General features: G+C 39.2%; 1 protein-coding gene across 1 annotated transcript in view; it reads left to right on the top strand.

The window, feature by feature from the left end:
* The window catches only part of LOC137500919 (zinc finger CCHC domain-containing protein 24-like), a 120,641-nt gene extending 111,827 nt beyond the window's left edge, over window positions 1-8,814 (top strand). The window contains exon 5 of the mRNA XM_068227626.1: window positions 7,232-8,814. Within this exon, the coding sequence (XP_068083727.1) occupies window positions 7,232-7,250 (19 nt within the window). The 3' untranslated portion in view covers window positions 7,251-8,814. The remainder of the gene's footprint in view (window positions 1-7,231) is intronic.
* Window positions 8,815-20,632: the final 11,818 nt, after the last annotated feature.

Here is a 20,632-nt window from a genome sequence, read left to right as displayed (position 1 = left end):
TTGTTAAGGTATTAGCTCCAGTGAAGAATTGTTGGTTAATCTAAGACACTGAACGGAAGCTTGAAATTTTCGTCACCAAACACAACTGAAAATAATTCGTGTATGAGAGGGTCGAATAAGTTTTAATCACTGATGATGGATCTTAGTGTCTGAAAAGTGGTTTTGAACTGAATACTTGTATGCTGATATGACTGTTCGATTTTAATAATAATCATACAACCATCTGCACTGTTTTTAACATAATGCCTTTGATACTTTATGATGATAACTTGTACTGTTTCCAGTTTAACCTGTGCTCAGCTTCCAAATCTCATTTTCCATTTCACCTTGCCTGGTCATCAATGTTTGTTCTGTCCTCCTACTATTCTCAAGTCTCTATAAATAAATTGTAACTTCACTCCGTGTGAGTGATTAGAGTGGTGCGAGGACTGCTCCCTCAAAGCCCCACTCCTACTTGGGGTTGAGGGCAGGGATTTCCTCTTACCCCATTTAGTTATGGTTTTCCAGATAATAATCAGGAGGCAGTTTGCATGATGTCCCACTGGGTTGTCACATCCCAACTCCTTCCTCCATCAGTTTTTCAGGAGTATTATGGTTAGACTCTCTCTTCCTAGCTTTTTTACCTGCATGGTTTTGGAGTCCGCTTTCTTTATTCTCCTCCTCCACTTCACTCTGTCAACGACATCATCGTCGGAAAGTTTGCATTGTCGCATGTTCCTGGCAACAACAGGTCTCATATAAACTAAGACCGTCGAAGGGGCGTTTTTACTTTCCGATTCGTAAGCTGCGCTATGAGAGGCGTGCGGATAGTTCTTGACTTTGCAAGCAGCCTGCAAATGTTCAACCTTGCAAGCATCAGTAGCCAGTCTGAATCTCAGCTGTTAACATGGTGAGACAGTTATAACTGCAACACGGTATTTTCATATATAAAAGTTCTGGTTTCAACCTTAATGGTCATGTGAACAGTCATAACTTTCGCTGTTGGTGTGTAGAAAGTCTTAATGGTGTTTATGAAGTCCCTCATTATGATAGGAAGATTGGTGTTGGTGTGCTGTTGGTGTAAGACGAATTAGGCTTATTTTTATGAGATGATAGTAAATGCAGAGAGGTACCAAGATGATATTTTGATGCCATTCTTCCATCAGTTAATGGAAGAAGAAAAAAGTGCGTGGGTTGTTTCAACAAGATTCAGCCCCTGCTCATATAGCAGAAGATTCCCTTTTTATAATCTTGGAAGTGTTTGCAGAGTGATCAGTGCTGGTCTATTTCCCCCTCATTCTCCAGATCTAACGGTGTGTGAATTTTACTTGTGGGGTAAACTGAAAGAAAAAGCGTATCGAACAAATTCTCACACGATGGAGGAACTGAAAGAAAACATTATGAATTAAATCAGAAACATTACAGTGGCAGAACTCACTCGCTTCAGCCCGAATATGGTAACCAGAGCTTATAAATACAGTGCCTGTATAACCCAGGGAGGATGACACTTCTAGCATTTTTATAAGGTAAGATTTCATATAAGATTGTATACACGATTAAAGCAGGGCAGACCGGACAAGTTGGCCATGCGGTTAGGGGTGCGCAGCTCTGAACTCGCATCCGGAAGATAGTGGGTTTGAACCCCACTATCGACAAGCCCTGAAGATGGTTTTCAGTGGTTTCTCATTTTCACACCAAGCAAATGCCAGGGCTGTATCTTAAATAAGGCCACGGCCACTTCCTTCCCACTCCTATCCCATCGTCACAATAAAAATCTATCTGTGTCGGGCAACGTAAAGCAAATTGTAAAAAAAAAAAAAGGAAAACCGAAGTAGGGAGGCCGCATACGACATAAGTTCGGCTGAGGCAGCTGCCAGTACAAACACCGTGCGTTCGGTCTTAGTTTATATAAGAGATCCTGTATATTCAATCCACCTCATTCTTGGCCTACCACTGGATCTCCACCCATGTGCAGAAAGATTCATTGCTGTGTAATTTGAAGGTTTTCTTCAAACATACCCAAACCAGTGATGTCTATTTTCTTGCAGCTTATCGGCAATATTTGCATTTGCCAAGGCTGTCTTGCACATACTCGTGTATTCTGTTGCTCTTTGTAACACCACATGTCCATCTCAGCAACTTCATTTTGGCTGCCTGGATTGCTTGACTGTGGCTCTGAGTCATGGTCCAGGTCTCACTGCCATAGGTCAATAGTGGCCTAATGATTAATGATGGTCTTTAGTCTCATCAACATGACACCAGTTACTGTACTTCCCATCATTTGAGCCAGGCAGTTGTGATGTGGCATTGAATGTCGTACTCTACTTTTCCTGAGCAATGAGCTATGTTGCCAAGGTAACTGTACTGGTCACACTTTATGACTTGTTACCCATTGATGGTCATAGGATCTCGTGGGGCATATGATATATTACATGCTATGTACTGGGTCTTGTGAATCCTCTTTGTAACTGTTGTTTCCATTTCCAGAATAGCTTGTTGCTGGTATCTGGATTGTTTTGATACATTTTATGTATATAACGTGGTTTGTATTTAAAATTTAGGTTATGTTATATTTTTATTATATCAGAGTTGATACTATGTTTTTATTGTTCTCTTTTTAAATCATAGATTGTTTCACAGTTGGGACAGACAGTTGCTCTCTGTTCATGTAATAAGATGGCAGTGAATCTTAGGCCTCTCCTATCACAGTGTGTGCTTGCCAATGTTGGCAATAAAGGTGTTTTAGGATTTGATATCATGAATAGTAGATTATCATTATAAAACCTTTTCCAGATACCTAACCAACACCTGTTCAAGCGATGCCCTACTCTCCATGCAGATAGCTATATCATCAGCATAGCTAAACAGTCTATTTTGCTTTAGTCTGGGCATCTTCAGTAAGTGTATCCAGAACTAGACAGAACAGAGTGTGTTTTCCTTGTGTTGCTGCAATGAGTTTTGTGACTCCCACTGGAGTTCCTATGGTTTCCTATACATGTTAGCTATGATGTTAACATATTTATTGAGGACGTTGTTCTTTCGAAGGCTTCACCGCATTATGTATCTTGAAATGTGATCATATGATTTTTTTTTTCTATGTCTAGGAAGGCACTGTAAAGGGAGTGTTTTTATCATGGTATTCTTCAGCAATTATGTTAAGGGCAAACACTGGATCATTTGTGGATATCCCAGATCTGAAGCTGTAGTGGTTACTGGAGAGTGAGCATTCACTCCTAATCTAAATGTCAATCACCTTCATTGTATGGCACATCAATTTTGGGCTAATGATATAGATATTAGGCCCCTACAACAAGCATCATCAAGATAAAATTTATAATGTCCAATAACGGACCATTTATATTGGTAGTATAAATTTACTCATTCGGAACAAATGTTTCAGGTTCCCTATGGGAATCACCATCTATATCATCATCAAGCAACACACAACAATCAATTTTATTTCATGATAGTTGATACATTCGTACTTTCTGCTATCCCCTTTGTAAAGAGGGACAATTTTTCTCATTCTCCAGTCTTTTGGCACTTTGCCAGTTACCATCATGCAATTGAAAATGTTGGCAAGCATCTGTATTGCTTGCTCTCCTCCAGACTTATTGGTATACCATTAGGGCTGGCAGCTTTTCCTTTTGATATTCTTATCCTAGATCAATCGGTGCAATCAGGCCCAAATTTTTGGACATATCAGGGGGTCCTTCTAAAGTGCTCATGTCGGTATTTAGAAGGTTGTTGTAGTAACCAAACTATGCTGTAAAGATATCATCAGTTTTATAGACAAGCTCTTCATCTAATCCCTTGATGACCCTGTATATTGCTGGATCTTTTGAACTCAGATTGTGAGATTTGGCAACCATGTAAACATGTTTTTGACCCTCCTTACTTTCTAGTGCATGCAGGGATGGTGAACATGACACGCGTGCAACTAGGTGACACACGAACACGACTTCTGTGGCACACCAGACAACATACTAACATATTTTAATGTGTTTAACAAGTAATAAATACACTCAACTCTTGATTTACCATAATCGGATCAACCGTGTTGCAGCTTAACCGCGATATCAAAAACAATAAAAATGCACGAGTGTTGGGAAAATGAATGAAATGGCATATGGCTTTTAGAGCTAGGAGTGTCCAAGGGCATGTTCGTCTCGTGAGGTTCAGGTCTTTTGATTTGACGCCCGTAGGCAATGTGCGCGCTGTAATGAGGATGAAATGATGATGAGATGACACATACAGCCAGTCCCCGTGCTAGCAAAATTAACCAATGATGATTAAAATGCCCAACCCTGCTGGGAATTGAACCCGGCACCCCTGTGACCAAAGACCAGCACCTATAACCATTTAGCCATGGAGCCGGACACAAGCGTTGTGTTACAGTAATACAAGCACAACAAACAGTTATGCAATGGGGCTGCCTTGGCAAATGTCGAGTCATTGCTGGAGTATATCAAGGCCCAGGATGATGCTCTGATCACCGAAAAACTTGTTTTGAGAAATTTGAGAAGCAAAATAAAGAAAAAGTGTTTCCCAGCACAAAAGCAGAAAAACATGAGTGATTATTTTCAGAAACAGTAAAGGTATTCTGAATATTTTTCTTTGACTTATTAGTTTCAACAAAGAGTGTTGTTTATTTTTCCATTTATTAGTTGTGCTAAGCGCTTCTTTTACTGCAATGTATTGGGTGATTTAATAAAAAAACAATACAGTAGTATCATTTATTATCATTTTAAGTGTACTTTCAATACGTCTGTTCTATTTTCAAATATTTGCAGATTAACCGCGATTTTACTTATCTGGGAAGCCTTGACCCCACATTATGCTTTAATAAAGAAGTATGTCGCAATTAATTCTATGGCCATATCATCATCACCATCGTTGACCAACTCCAGTTTCCCAGGTGTGGTATATGAGCCCCTTCCATTTTGTTCTGTCCATGAACCATTCTTCATTCACAATCCGCTCCCAATCCTGACCTCTCTCCATACTTTTTACAAATTTATTAGGTTAAAGCAAAAATATATCTTATTCTTAAAATTTACCTGTTTTTGAAATGTAATTTTCAGTGATTCCTCCAAAATGAAATCATGAAACATTCTCTTGATTGGATTTATATGTAATGCAATTTAGTACCTACATGAAGTAAAATGAGGAGGTTTTGTGGTAATTTTAAAGGAAAATAACTAATGGCACACTGAGACAGTAAAAAGTAATGAACAAGATCTTAATTGACATGCAAGTCGGAAAAGGTTTGCCATCCCTGATCTAGTGTCTCATACAATCTCTGGATGGCATTTGACTGCTCTACAGTGGTTGTTTTCTTTGCTTTCTTCTCTTTTGCTCCCTTATATCCTTCTCTGCTTTTGTAGACTGTCTGATTTTGAAGGCACTTCTCTTTTCCACCAGTGCTTTCTGCACGGTTTCTCCAGTTAACATGTTTATTAAGATCCTGGTTTACTTTCCTCCTCCCTAGTTTTCCTCATTTTTGCTGACCTGACCTACTTAGATGCTGACTATCAAGTTGAAGTTCAATGCTACCATTTGTACCCAAAACAAAACATTTTGTTTCGAACATGACCACTCAACTGGTATCTTATGTCTTACATTGAAGAGAACACTGAAAATTTTCTGGTAAAGTTTTGGTAATACTAACAGATATCTATACAGATAGAATATTTTCTTCCATTAGCTATGGATCACTAGAAACTGAGGAGAAAGTATAAGTTTATTGTAATCCAGATCGTTCTGATGCATTTGAATAATCCTTATTACAGTTAGTTTGTCTATTACTACCTTAAACATACAGGATGTCCCAGGAGGAATGGTCAATATTCAGGGATATGACAGGAACAATAATTTGAAGCACAAAATTCTTATGGACATATGCCCTATTCCGAATGATTTCCGAGACGGAATATATTTAAAACGTACATTTCTTTTGGTCTAGTGGCACACACGTGTGTGTCTTATCCACCCAACCTCTTTGATGTTTTATTCTAGCCCAACCTACCTCGTTGCTTTCAACTCTTTGCTCAGGATGTCTTTCTGCCATTAAACTAGCCCATTGAATGCACAGTTGCCCATGGTGTGTTGTGAGTGAAGTTGTGCGAGGGATTGAGAGTGAATCAGAGAGAAGCATCGGTTAACTGTGTTTGTACGCGCGCTGGCATTTAATTCTGTCTCCTTACAGATGTGCCTTTTCTATTATTTCCCCACAAAACTAATAGTTCTTGTCATTTTTCTCTTTTTGACCTTATTCTTGGAGATAATTACTGGCCACCACACCATAACTCTTACTCTTTTTGTAATTCTTTCTTTCTTTATTGGAATCTTTTTGTTAATTTTGCCAAATTCTGGTTCTTTTGGTGTTGCATTTTAATATGAGCATCTTCTTAATCCATTTACCCTCCAGGGTTGGTTTTTCCCTCGAACTCAGCAAGGGATCCCACCTTTTACCGCCTCAAATACAGTATCCTGGAGCGGGAGAATTTGAGTCAGGGATACAACTGGTGAGGAGGACCAGTACCTCACCTGCTATGTTGAACAAGGACCTTTAGGGGGGATGGGAAAATTGGAAGGGATAGACGAGGAAGAGGGAGGGACCAGCCGTAGCCTTAAGTTACGTGCCATCCCGGCATTTGCCTGGAGGAGAAGTGAGAAACCACAGAAAATTACTTCGAGGATGGCTGAGGTGGGAATCAAACCCACCTCTACTCACTTGACCTCTCGAGGCTGAGTAGACCCTGTTCCAGCCCTAGTACCACTTTTCAAATTTTATAGCAGAGCCAGGAAACAAACGCGGACCTCCGGGGGTAGCAGCTAATCACACTAACTACTACATTCGGCGGCGGATCTTTCATTCTAGCAGTTACTTTCTTACTTGGCTTTTTTCTTTCTTTTTTCAATATGAATCTCTTTATTCCAGCAGTCACCCATTCCTAATCAGTCACTTTTTTCACAGTGTTTACCCAGTAATGTTCATGTTAATGTTTCATCTGATATTGGTTAGCTAAATCAAATATTTCCCTTCTGTTTCTGCTCTTTAACATTAGGCAGTATTTTATTACCATTTTACCTGTTTGTATGCTTATATCTTCACATAGAATTCTAGCTCCGCTACTGGCTGTTCATTCTAAGGCCCAAATAAAGATATAAACATTACAGCTACAAAATCATTGTTTTTTAAAATTAACAACTAGTAAATTTTATAATTATTTCTCCATGCATATTTCAGGAGTGACGAACTGGACTAATCCTGCTAGGACTTGTGTGACCCTCCCACTTCAGTGAAGTTTTGATCAATTCAACCAACATCCAGTTAGTGAAGGTAGTGGGATTTCTACTTTAAAATGTGGGGCTTTCTTTATTGGTAGCATTTTTAAGCATTTCATGGTCAAATCTTTATAAATACAAAATGCCTTTGAATTTTCAGTATCTTACTGCACATTTGCCAATTGTTTCCATTTCATAACTTAATTCACATAATGAAAATAACGATTGTGGACTGTAACGTACACAATATGTTCTGCAATTTTTTCGACGTACATACAGTAATAGATCCAACAGAAATTCTTAATGAAATGTGTGACTTTAGCTGGCATTTATTTATTTCTAAGCAATAATAGGAAAAATCATTTTGTTCTTAAGAGTCTAAAAATGTGAGAGTGCTTGTCTTGCAATCATATTAAATTGAAAATTGCCCAAATATCAGTTCTGTCCTTAGGAAAGTATATATTCCTGATCAAAATATAGATGCAAATGTAAATAGTCACTGAAAATATTCACAATGCAAAGCTTTTTAATGATGTCTCCATGAAATATTCTGTAATATTTCCTGTTAACATTCTGTGGTTGTGGTGTAACTTGTTTGTTATTTTATGTCATTATGATCAGAATTAAAATGTGTTATCCAATCTGCAGAAAGGTTCTTTATTTTCTGAGATAGTGCAGCTATCTTTTCTTCCTTCTTTATAGTTTGAACTAGCTGAATATTATATTATGTATATTTGTGTGTCGGAGTAAAGGAATTTCTTCCAAAGGTCAGAAAATAACATTTCTAATAACTATCATTGTAAACATATTTTTTAAAAAGGAATATTTAAACACATACACATTAACTGTTTAAAACCATTCTTGTGAGAAAAGATGCTGGGATTATTTTAAAAGTTTATTTATTTTAGGCTGGGGGTCTGTCTGGAATTAAGAGTAATTTCCAAATACCATTGTAACCATGGCAACTAATTTGTATACTACTACAGGAGTTTCTCATTGGTTGGCCGGCTGTCCAGGTCCATGCTTAGAACGTGTATTACAGTGAGTGGTCTAAGGAGTTTGGACAGCCAAAGTAGGGGACTGCCTGTAGGGGTGAAGTACAGTGGGGACTTCGAGGGCCCTGGGACCGCTACGGTAGCTGTGAAGGCCCTTCAGGAACTCTGAAAAGTGGTGGCAAAAGGGGCTCTGGTTAAGACGCAGCAGGTCGTTATGCTACTTAGGATCCAGAACGGGTAAAAAAAATAGTAAATAAATAAATGCAATGTAAATATTAATGTTATACCAGTTTTATAGTATCATTTGAAGCAATTCCACATACTGTATATCAGTTGACTATATTTGCAAGTAGTACAGGAGATATTATAATTAGAATTTTGTAAACAATATAAATTTATTAAGGATGAGCTGTGTGTTTAATAGAAAACATTGTTAGTGTAAATTGTATAATATTGTATTATAGGAAAAATTTTCTTCTCTTGTTAATATAATATTTAGTGCTTGACAATAATGTATTTTAGTGTACCATTTGCCACCGAGGTAGACACCTCATTTGCAAATAAAGAGATTTTGATTTTTTGATTTGATTTTTTGAGTGTTGATCTGTCGCTCCAACTTCTCAAGTTGTGAAGTGTTACTTTGGAGTATAATTCTCATAATGCCTCTACATGTATACAGGGTAGAGGAAAGGGTATTTATGTACGATAATTATGTAAAAACAGTCTTTTGCATGCAATTTCCAGGTGTACACACTCTACATAGAAAGACTGTGCAGAAACTCGTAAACAAATTGAGAGTAATTGGTTCTTTACTCTATAAGTGGCTAAGTGTTAAAAAACGTGTACTTAACGAGGAAAAAGTAAATGAAATTGCTGAAAGATTAGAACATACGCCTACAAAATCCCTAAGATGACTTGGGCAAGAAGCTGGGGTTTGGAAGAGCTCAGCATGGCAGGCTAAAAAGATGTTAAAATTGAAAACATTCAATGTACAAGCTATTTTCTTAATTCTAATTTTTTAAATTTTAATTGGGTTATCTTATGTCATGCATAGATAAAGTGAGTGAAGTGCTGTCCTTGTTGCTATGTCGTGGAGCAGGCAGTGGTGAGTCAACGGGAGGCAGATAAGCTGGGAGCGCCTGCTGGCCAACCGATGAAAGAAACTCACTGTAGATAAGTAGTGCCATCTTGTCACTGAGTGCTTACTTTCTGTAACTAAGAACATGAGAATATCTTGAATTGAGTGAACCCTGTTTTACTCCTCAGTGAAAATGAAAACCTACAACCTGTTTTCCAATCAGTGACCAGGTCAGGGATGGAATGAATGAAGCCCCATCTTGCAGCGAGGATAGGAACTGTGCCAGGTGCTGAAGCATGTCGCACTCCTCTGAAGCATGATTAATGAATGATAGATGAAGTGAAATGATAGAGGAGAGTGTTGCTGGAATCAAAGATGACAGGGAAAACCGGAGTATCCGGAGAAAAACCTGTCCCGCCTCCACTTTGTCCAGCACAATTCTCACATGGAGTGACCGGGATTTGAACAACGGAACCTAGTGGTGAGAGGCCGACGCGCTGCTGCCTGAGCTATGGAGGCTTTTTTCTACTCCTCAGTCCAGAATTAAAATCCTTGGAACTGACCGGGAAACAAACCCAGGGCCTTGGAACAAGTGAGAGGCATGCTGCCTCTCCACCACAGGGCTGGCTAATATTAATCAGATTAGTACTGTATTATATTTACAAGGTCTAAAGTGTCCCATTTTACTTTCAATTTAACTCTATTTTTCCTATGGGTGGAGTCAAAGGATGCATTATCTGTATTTCCTGCATGTCGTAAGAGGTTATTAAGAAGGGGAACAACCAAAGAGTTTGTACTTGCTCTCTCATCCTCTAGCCCAGAAACATATCCATGATTCTAAGCTTTTCTGTGTAGTGGAGAAAATATACGAGAGCTACTTTTTGCAACATATTTTCCTTACCGTAATCACAGCTGAAAAGTTTGTTACCGTTTGTATTTGACATGCTGTAGCAGAGTACTGCAATTCCCCTCTCAAAACTATATATCTCTGTGAAACGGAAGTTTCAAGTATCAATAAAGCAGAGAAACTGTTCCACCTAATCAGTACTTTTTATTTTGCCTTTGGAAAATTAATTCCCAAGTAGTACCGTACATGTTTCGTTTAGATTGACTAAACATCATCAGCTACACTTTTTGGTTTAGGTGGAAAATCTAAAAGTACAGAGACGTACAATTCCATGTGAATCTTAAAACAATCTCTTATATGTTCAAAACTTTGGGTTAGATCTTTAAAAACGAAAGAAGTGGCAAGGGAGTGGGAGTGGGGTGGGGGTGAGGGAGGTTAAGAACTTAGTTACAGCAATTTAACAAAATGGCCATCTCATCAAGAATTGTTAACTCTATAACAAATTGTTAATACTTGTGTTAAATTAACATGGCAGCAGCCCAGTGTTAAACCTCTTAACAGCTGCTAAAATTTCAAACTGGAGGCATGAAGAAGACTTTAGTATGAAGCTTTGCTGCTGTATGAAGACTATTCATAAACTGAAGAAGGCAAAGGACAACCCATACTAAGTAAAAACGACTTTTTAGGGTTGTCAGAAGAAAGATTTCTACAAAGATATCTAATTATCAAAGCCATAATAAACAATGTAGTAGAAGAAATTGAAAATAGGTTAGTTTCCACCGGATTGAAACTTATCAGTACTGGTATCTCCAGTGCAGCAGTTGCTTATAGTTTTTACAAGGAGTGGTCAGACCCTGTGTCCAATTGATTTCACGGAGCTTAATGTACCGTACTTGTTTAGGGACATTCGACAGTAACTCGTACATACACAGAGAGAGATCCAGCAGAAACTGCGAGAACGTTTAGGGCTATATTAATTTTAGGTAGAAAATAAAGTGTACTTCAATTTGCGCAATATTTTTTATTCCATTTTTTCTTTATGTTCCCTCAAATATTAACTTATTTTGTATAACAATTACAGCTGTGATGAGACTCAAACTCACGTCCACGAGGTTCGTAGACAAGTACGATGATCACTAGGCCACCACTCCGCTTGACTGTGATGTAACTCCAAGTTTATATGGGGATTCATAAATTTTTCAGAAATGATTAGGTTGCGGACCTGACATGTTTATGTAAAATTAGTTCTCATTTTAGTGTTATACACGCTCTCTGCCAAACACGCTAAGAAATCTTACGGAAATGTCTTAATTTGCCTTTAACAATTTGTTTCATAACAAATGTTGAAAATGTGTTCGTTAAGCAGGGTACTTTCAACCGAAGTGTTAAATTAATAACAATTGTTAGTTAACATTTAAGTAAAATTTAACACAGAGTTGAAGAAACCGGGCCCAAGAATTGTAAATAACAAATTGTTAATATTTGAGTTAAATTAACATGGCAGTAGCCCTGTGTTAAACCTCCTGTTAAAATTTCAAAATGGTAGCATGTAGAAGACGTAAGTTTGAAGCTTCACTGCTGTTTGAAGACTATTTATAAACTGAAGAAGGCAAAGGACGAATCATACTAAGAAAAAATGACTTTAGAGTTGTCAGAAGAAAGTTCTTGTTAGGCATTGTTAGATAACATTTGTTAAGTAAAATTTAATGCAGAATTGAAGAATCCAGGCATTTAATAACCGCTGCTAATAAGAATATTTCGGTGGAAAACTGAGCAAATTACGTGAACCACGTGAAAAAGAAAGTTGTGGAAAGCACACAAAATGCAGCACGATATTAAACAGTTTTTAATATGAAATCATCCTCAACTTCATCTTCCGAACCCATTCATCAAAAGCAAGAACATCAGGCCTTCCAGAAATCATAGCTGTACATCCGCTATCTGAAAGTAATGACAGCGATTAAGGTAATTTGTATTTAACATTCTTCAAATATCCATTTTTGGATGAACTTTACATTTTAAATGATAAATGTGTAACTGTGACATAATGCTTGGGCTATACTCGAGCATGATCTTCAAGAGTCGATTTGGTAACAGAGCGCTCCATCTACACCATACTGTTTTTTTTAAGGTCCAAAGCTCTATAGAACAAATTTCAGTAAATTTTTAAAAAATGTTTATATCTAATTTATTAAGTTTTTCATGAGCAAAACCTCAATTAAGAACTACATTGAGGTTTTGCAATAGAACTAAACATCTAAACCTACAACCCAACTGTTTTATTCATTCTTACATCACAGATATGTATTCTAATGTTCCGGTTACAATGTTCCTGTTCGTTTCAAAAGTAAATAAATATAGTAAACTATAAATAAATCAACTTTTTGTTCTAGAAAATATTTGTTTTTTACCTTCAACAATACTATTTACAAACAAAATGGTTTACCAGTGGGTTCACCTGCTCTAGGTATTTTAACAGACATTTATTTGGACAATTTACAAAACATCAAATAATGGTGAAGCTTTACTTCAATATTTGAATTCGATAGATCTTTATATTACACCAGTTGAGCTTAAGCAAGCAGCGACAGCGGATGTGCTGAGTGGTTGTGGTGCGAAACATGGGGATTTCAGTTGAAGAATATCGAGCGGTAATTGGAAAATGGCAGAGGAGTATGAAAAGAAAAGTAATGAGAATGGGAAGCAGGGGTGATATGGAAAGTTTGAGGGAAGGGGCATTGGTGGCAGTTCTACTAGTTATTAGGGGCATGGAATTGAACCTGATCCTAATACACGTGGTGCCATCGGTTGAGATGAAATTGAAGCAACTAAGGAGGTGGTTAAAGACGCGAGCCAAATCGACCAAATTAAGGAAATAAGGGATCGATCGAAGGATATAAATGATATGAAGAGGTGGATTCAAGAAAAAATGGGTGAGACAACATCCAATGTGGGAAGTAATGCTAATCTGGAGAGGTGGATTCAAGAAAAAATGGGTGAGACAACATCCAATGTGGGAAGTAATGCTAATGTGGAAGAAATAGTGCTACTGAGAAAGAAGGTGAAAAATTTGGAAGAGGTGGCCAAGTTGAAGAAAGATGAAGTAATTAGTAGTCAGGAATGTACGAGGAAATGTATATTTATCTATGGTGTTCCAAGAGGGAGCCAAAGAGAATACAGTGTATGTAGTGTATAAGGTGGTGGAGGTGATCTAAAATAAAATATTATTCACGAGTTATATATTTGGGCTTATGCCGTGTAAATAATTGTAAACATACTCAACGTTTCGAAAGGAACCTTGCCTTTCTTCATCAGGAGACAAAAGAGAAAAGAAACAACGTATTGATGGTTGCTAGGAGAAAGCAACAAGGCAGCTTGAAATGGTGGCCAAAGATGTAAAAGGGACGCCATTTTAGCCCCATGAATGGCAACAGCAAAGCATTACTCTCTAATGGTTCTGATAATAGGTAGCCATGATTCACTGAGGTTATAACCTGTATCGCGGTTGAAATTATCTGGGTGTTTGCGTATTTCAACCGCCTCCCTGATAATTCTTGGGCAATATTGCTTTATACGGGCAAGAACATACACTTCTTGGAACAAGACATCATGACCAGGTGTTAAGGCATGATCAGCAACAGCTGATTTATCAGGTTGGTTGAGTCTGATACATCTGGTATGTTCTTTGATGCGAGTACACACCGTTCTCGAAGTCTGCCAAATATAAACCTTGCCACAAGTACAGGGAACTGTGTAGATACCAGATTGTTGCAATTTAGGCAAACTATCCTTAGTTGGTCGCAGGAGTTTCCTAATCTTAGTTGATGTTCCAAAAACAGTTCGTAAATGGTACCTACGTAAGATTTTAGCAATATGTTATGTATGTAAGGTAGGTAAGCAGTTCCTTTTACATCTTTTTTCTTAACAGACATTCGATTATGTGCCGATTTCAGAACCCTTGAGATTAAAGCTCTGCTGTAACCGTTGCTCTCAGACGTGGTTCTCAAGGTTTTAATTTCCTCTTGTAGATCTGACGCTTCACAAATCCTCCTGGCCCTGGTAGTCAGAGTTGTAAGGATACCATGTTTCTGGGCAGGGTGATGGTGAGAATCTGTGTGGAGATAAAATTAATATTAATTTCAGTGAAGTGGACATTGACGATGTGGAAAGGGTAGGAAAAGTGAGAGGTTATAGGCCTATAAAGGTCAGGTTATTATCTACCTTGATGGCTGATATTGTGGTGAGAAACGCAGGGAATTCTCAAGGTGAGAAAGTGTGGGTGAAAGGAGACATGGGGAGTTAAGGAAGTAAGAGTTTTAGAATTTTAAGAAAGCATCTAGTGAGAGCCAGGAATCAAGGACTGAGAGCATACATTGGGGGCCAACAGCTTGTTGTGGCAAATGGAAGATGGTCTAGAACTTGGTCAGTGGCTAAGCTACAGAAATAGATGAAAAACTTAAACAGGAATGCTGTCTTGTGATGAGACAAGGTGAAAGAAAGGTCACAGAGCTAACGGATGGCCATTAAGGGACAAGAGGTGGGTACATGGAAGAGGACAGAGTCCAGGACAGCACAGGAGCGGATACGAGAGATCAGCAGGTACTAGTGGTAGGGGAAAATGAAGAATCAGTGAGTGTCGTCAACAGTGTGCACGTGTGTAGAAAAGGTAAGGGAACACGAGAAGAAAGAAAAAGAAGCGAGGCTTTGGGCAGAGGAAGATTTTTGAGTTTATGGGACCTGTGGGGAAAGAACTGGAGAAAAAGACTGATAAAGAGCATCACAAAATGCCTAGAAAAGACTGAATGGAAGTGGAAAGTGAGAGGGCAATAATAACAAGAAGTAAATCAAGTAATGTGATAGAGTGGGGACAAAATAAGGGAGGAAGGGGAGAAGCAGGGGAGGAAATGTTATAACTAGATTGGAAGATAGGTTTCGTAAATATTGAAGGCTTATTAAGTAACATTGGGAATGAGGAAGTGATAAAATTAGTATGTTTCAATATTGTAGCTGACACAGGTGTAGAATCTCTTGGAGGTGGAAAGTGTTTGTAGAAGATTTTATTTGTAAATCTTTTTAAGTAGTACTTACTGTATGATCTGGAGCATTGTGCTGGAATATTTTACTTGTATTCCATTCAGCTACCTAACCTGTACAGTGTAAAACATATTTTTCTAACATACGTCGGTTGTAACTAGTAGATTACATTTCTATATTTACTGGAACAGTCCACAAAGTTTGTGATGCGGAATTTTAGAACAGGATGTGTTGGCCTTTGTTAGTTATGCATTCTAGAAATATTCTGGAAATGGAAGATTCACGATCGTATATGGTCGAGAAAGTGGTTTAAACATCGCGACCGAAGAAAGAGTTGTGATTGGTGAATCCGGACAATCTCCTGCGTTCTGATTGGCTACTCCAAGACAAGGTTCACTTTTTAAAGGGAGCTAGGCAGCATTTCGTGGTCTGTTTTTGGTCTGCCGTCTGCCGGAGTTTTAACGTCGTTGGAGACTCCTCGCTTTCAGGATGGGCGGCCTTAGGGTAAGCACGGTTGTTTTCAGTCCCGTTTTAATTTGCATCTAATTTTCGTTAAAGTATCACACAGGAGATTGCCCTAATCGCCTCTCGATTAAACTGATGTTTTGGAAGGTACGTTTAACTTCAATCTAAACTGTAATAGCATATTGTGTTTCTTCTTACTTTCAAGATTGTATTGGACGACTTCGTTTGTAATTAGATGTACGGTATTTGTTTGACTCTGAACTTATAGTAGGGATGGGCGCGACTGAAGCCTGGAATCGAGTGCGCCGACTCCATCGACTCCGAACATCGGTCTCGGTTCGCATGAAGCCTCTCGACTCCAAATTAACTTGATGCGCAATGCGGGGCCGCACGGTCGCTTCGCATGAAGCCTCACGACACCAAGCGAACTTGACTCTCATTGCGGGGCCGCTTGCGTGTCGCGGCGCGGAAAATAACATGAAATATCATACATATTGCTGTTCATTTGCCCATTGGGTGTTTTAAGAGTATTGTAGAGTGAAGTACGATATCGTTAACCAAAACGACGAGCGTAATGGTGTAGTTGAAATAAAATTAAACGTGTCATGTCAGAAAGTATCGGCATAGCAGACCACGGACATTTTATTTTACGTCTTTATTTGTCGTGAGCAGGAAATTAATAAACAGATATCGATGGCAAATAATTATGAATTGCACATGTACGATGAAAACAAATCTAATATGGGTAAATCCTCTAACATAATTCGAACATACACTACACCAATATAAGCCTTGTTGGCTCAGGCGGCAGCGCCTTGGCCTCACCGCTTGGTTCCGTGGTTCAAATCTCGATCACTCCACGTGAGATTTGTTTTTTCTCCCGGTACTCCGGTTTTCCCTGTCATCTTCCATTCTAGCAACACTCTCCAACATCATTTCATTTTATCCCTCAGTCATTCATCATTGCCCCAGAGGAGTGCGACAGGCCTCGGCAACCGGTACAATTCCTATCCTCGCCGCAGGATGGGGGCTTCATTCATTCCATTCCTGACCCGGTCACTGACTGGAAAACAGGTTGTAGGTTATCATTATAATTCAAGGACCACGTTAAGTCTTGTTGCATTATTATTATTATTATTAGTAGTAGTAGTAGTAGTAGTAGTAGTAGTAGTAGTGTAGTAGTATACACAAAAGCCCCTTTTCGCGACAGCCCTGGTAGGCCTTGGCCTACCAAGTGACCTCTGCCCAGCTCGAAGGCCAGTAGATTACGAGGTGACGTGTGTTCAGCACGACGAATCCTCTCGACCGTTATTCTTGGCTTTCTAGACCCGGTCTCTACCTCAACGTGATCACGAAACCTGAGATACAGGTAAAAACCCCTGACCTGGCCGGAAACGATCCCGGGGCCTCCCTAGACTGCAGAGGCGGCTATTATGACGCACAATGTTTGGTAAAAAATTTGTTGTAAAATCGTACTCTAAGCACTCGCTTCTTTCTTTTCTGTTTTATGCCCCAGGCCGGGGGTATTAATCGTTTACAATTTAAAAATCTAACCCGGCCGAGAATCGAACCCGGGACCGCCGGGTGGCAGGCGCACGCGTTGCCCCCTACACTGCGTAACTGAACTCGTTGAAGTCTATATTGGCGATTGTGTAAACGTATACTGTCAGATTATCATTACCACTACAATTAGAGTCGTCATTATCATCATCGTCGCCGAAATAGACCTATAACGGCATACCTCTATACTGAAATTCAAGTCAAGAGCTTAGGAAAAGTATCCTTCCGCATGTGAGCACGTCCCCTGTTCCCCCTTCCCGTCTCGTCCGGTTCTCCATCTCCGCCACAACCAGCTTATCATTAACGCCGTGCGTCCATCTGACAAGTACAGTACTTCATTCTGAAATAGTGAAGCATCAAACGAAATCACTTCCTTTCACATAGCTGTACTTTGATTACGTACCATACCTATTTATTCCTGTATTGACCATGTAAAACCTACAGATTATTGACGAATACGGAGGCAAGAGAAGCAAGGTTTATTTTTATTTCATAATGCAGTTTATGTGAGGCACATGGAGACTTACAACATAAGTATACGATTCCGCTCTCGTGCAACGACTGTCAGTGGCAGTTTCTCACAGTTAAAAAAGCTGAAAACCCCACCCGTGAGTGGGATTGCAAAATACAATGCTTCCAGGAATGTTATAAATATTGTAGTCTCGTCATTCGGAAGGTAAAAACGAACTCATGTTCCTCTCATGACAACATATCTGCAGGTAGAGGGCGATTACGAATATTAAGTAAGTACACATTATTATTATTATTATTATTATTATTATTATTATTATTATTATTATTATTATCGAATACGCCAAGGATCCTATTCCCATACCGTGTTAAGGCCCCTCCTGTTTTGTTTACGGCGAGTGCATAGTTTGAACTGAGCTGACACATCGACCTTTCGCCGGAGACTTGGATTTTCCATGGAGTTTAAATTCTAAGCGAGCGGCGTAAACACTACATAGAAACGCTGGTCAGCTGCGCGGTCTTTTTCACGTCTTCCACAGTCCACAGCGGATTCTAATCTCGTAGGCTACTGTAAACGTTTAAAACAATTTGGTTTAGATTTCCTACTTAATTTTTCTCCACTTTTATTAGCTTTAAAGTATTTCACAGGACACTCAAGCGTCACAGCATCACACACGTCTCGCTCACAGCTGGCAGCCATTATGAATACTGAACACCGCTGAACACGCTGTTGCAGCCAGTATTACCAACAGTTTTCTTGGATCCATCTTTTTTTTTTTTTTTTTTTTTTTTGCTACTTGCTTTACGTCGCACCGACACAGATAGGTCTTATGGCGACGATGGGACAGGAAAGGGCTAGGAGTGGGAAGGAAGCGGCCGTGGCCTTAATTAAGGTACAGCCCCAGCATTTGCCTGGTGTGAAAATGGGAAACCACGGAAAACCATTTTCAGAGCTGCCGATAGTGGGGTTCGAACCTACTATCTCCCGAATACTGGATACTGACCGCAATTAAGCGACTGCAGCTATCGAGCTCGGTGGATCCATCTTCAACGTCGCACATATTATGCGAAATTATCAGCAGTGGAATGAACTCAAACAAACTTACTAAGTACACAGTGCAATAAGATATCAATATCATATTAAATAATTATTATTTTGCTACATACACCACAGAAAATAATAACTATTCATAGCCATCTACGTATGAAATATAAGAGTTGGTAACGAACCCGAATAACATACAACCTGTGATATATTTCCCATATTTATATAGGGCAAAAATTTTAATTCATCAAGTCAGTTCACCAGAATATCTAACCAAATTGAAGAAAGCTTCTGACTTCAGGAACAAGTAACAACCCTAGGGAACTATTTGGCGCTGCGGAAGCCTTTTCACCGACCAGAAGTCTGACTAACATCAAAGGGACCGCTAAGGTCTTGAGCAGGGGCGTGAAACTCTAATAGGGCTTTTGGTTCCAATCTGTAGCTAGCTTCAGGTAGTTTCAGTCTCTTTTTCTAGATGGCGCTGGAGGTCATTCATAACGTGTAAATAGTTATATACACGTTCTGTAGATGGCACGCAAGTAAGCATGAAATGAGCGTTGTTAATAATTAAAGGCAGTTTGTCTCGAAGTGAAGTATTTAAAGTATTTCAAGTCTAACCTCAATCAGTGGGCACTTCTCACAAATTAATTAGTCATAAAACGTCAAGCATTGTGGAGATAATATTGCTGAATTGCATCGAATTCGACTTTACCCAATCGATTAACCTTGTTCGAACTTATATCGATTTTAATCGATAGTTCCCATGATGCTACAGTATTTGTGTTGTTTGAATTCCAAGTGCCCATGTGCTTGTGATATAAATCTTAGTTCCTTGTGCTTGTTTATTTGAAATATATCTTCGCCAGTCCTCCTGAAATCCTGTATTTCCTGTTTGAGTACACATCAGGGGCTGAAAGCTGAATGGTTCTATTAATGTAGTTCTATATATTTCCTGTCTCAGTGCATTTAATTGTTATTTTTATTTTCATGTGGTACCGGTACTTGGATATTGATGTGATACCCCATTGCCTTGCATATGGTGTGCTCTGTTGTCTTGCTTTCGAAGGGATTGCTTATTTGTTATAATATCAGCCTTGTGTTAATGTGTCAATCATTCATTTGAAGTTGAAGCTGCTTTGAGGTGTGTGGTTATGTTCTCAGTAACATAGTATGCCATACGAACTAGGGGTATCAGATCATTATTTACAACGTAGTAAGTACTTGGAAATAAAAATATATGAATTACAATGTATTGGGCATGGAAGTAGTAGAATTGCATTATTATCTCAGTTTTTGGCGGGGGGGGGGGTGGCGAGGGGCAGGGAAAGGAGGGGGAGGAGCCGTAAGCATACCCGGATGTGCGTCACTGCGCCGGATGTTAAATCTCCGCGCTATCTGTTGATAGTAATACTAAGGTATTGCACCAGAATGCACACTGTGGCGCTATCTCGGAAAAGAGACTAAAACTACTAGCGCCAAGTGGCTTGGAACCGAAATTTATCATTGAGTTTCATCTCTATTCTATTCTATCCTCTTTGGTCTTGAGTTGGCTCTCTGTGTAGGTACTCCACTCACTCCGCTTGCTGTACACGGAAGCTCCGCGGCCGGTGATGCTCTTTCATTTTTAGTTCACGGGATTGCCGATAGCAGCGCCTCCTAGGAGGCGCTGGCCGATAGAAGCATCCTTTACGATCTGCCAACGATCTCCGAATTGTTGCCAACTGTTAAGGATATATCCAGCGGACTGTTGCGAAATTTGTTTTAGGTTACAACCACTAAAATATTTATTTCTTGCCGTACGGGCACTTTGCGCCGCGGCGATAGTTAAGAGCCTCTCGAAGGTAGTGTGGCCCCCAAAGCTACTAAAT

Source organism: Anabrus simplex, chromosome 1, assembly GCF_040414725.1.
Source record: "Anabrus simplex isolate iqAnaSimp1 chromosome 1, ASM4041472v1, whole genome shotgun sequence".
NCBI classification, from domain to species: Eukaryota; Metazoa; Arthropoda; class Insecta; order Orthoptera; family Tettigoniidae; genus Anabrus; species Anabrus simplex.
This window is presented reverse-complemented; position numbering and strand designations above follow the sequence as displayed.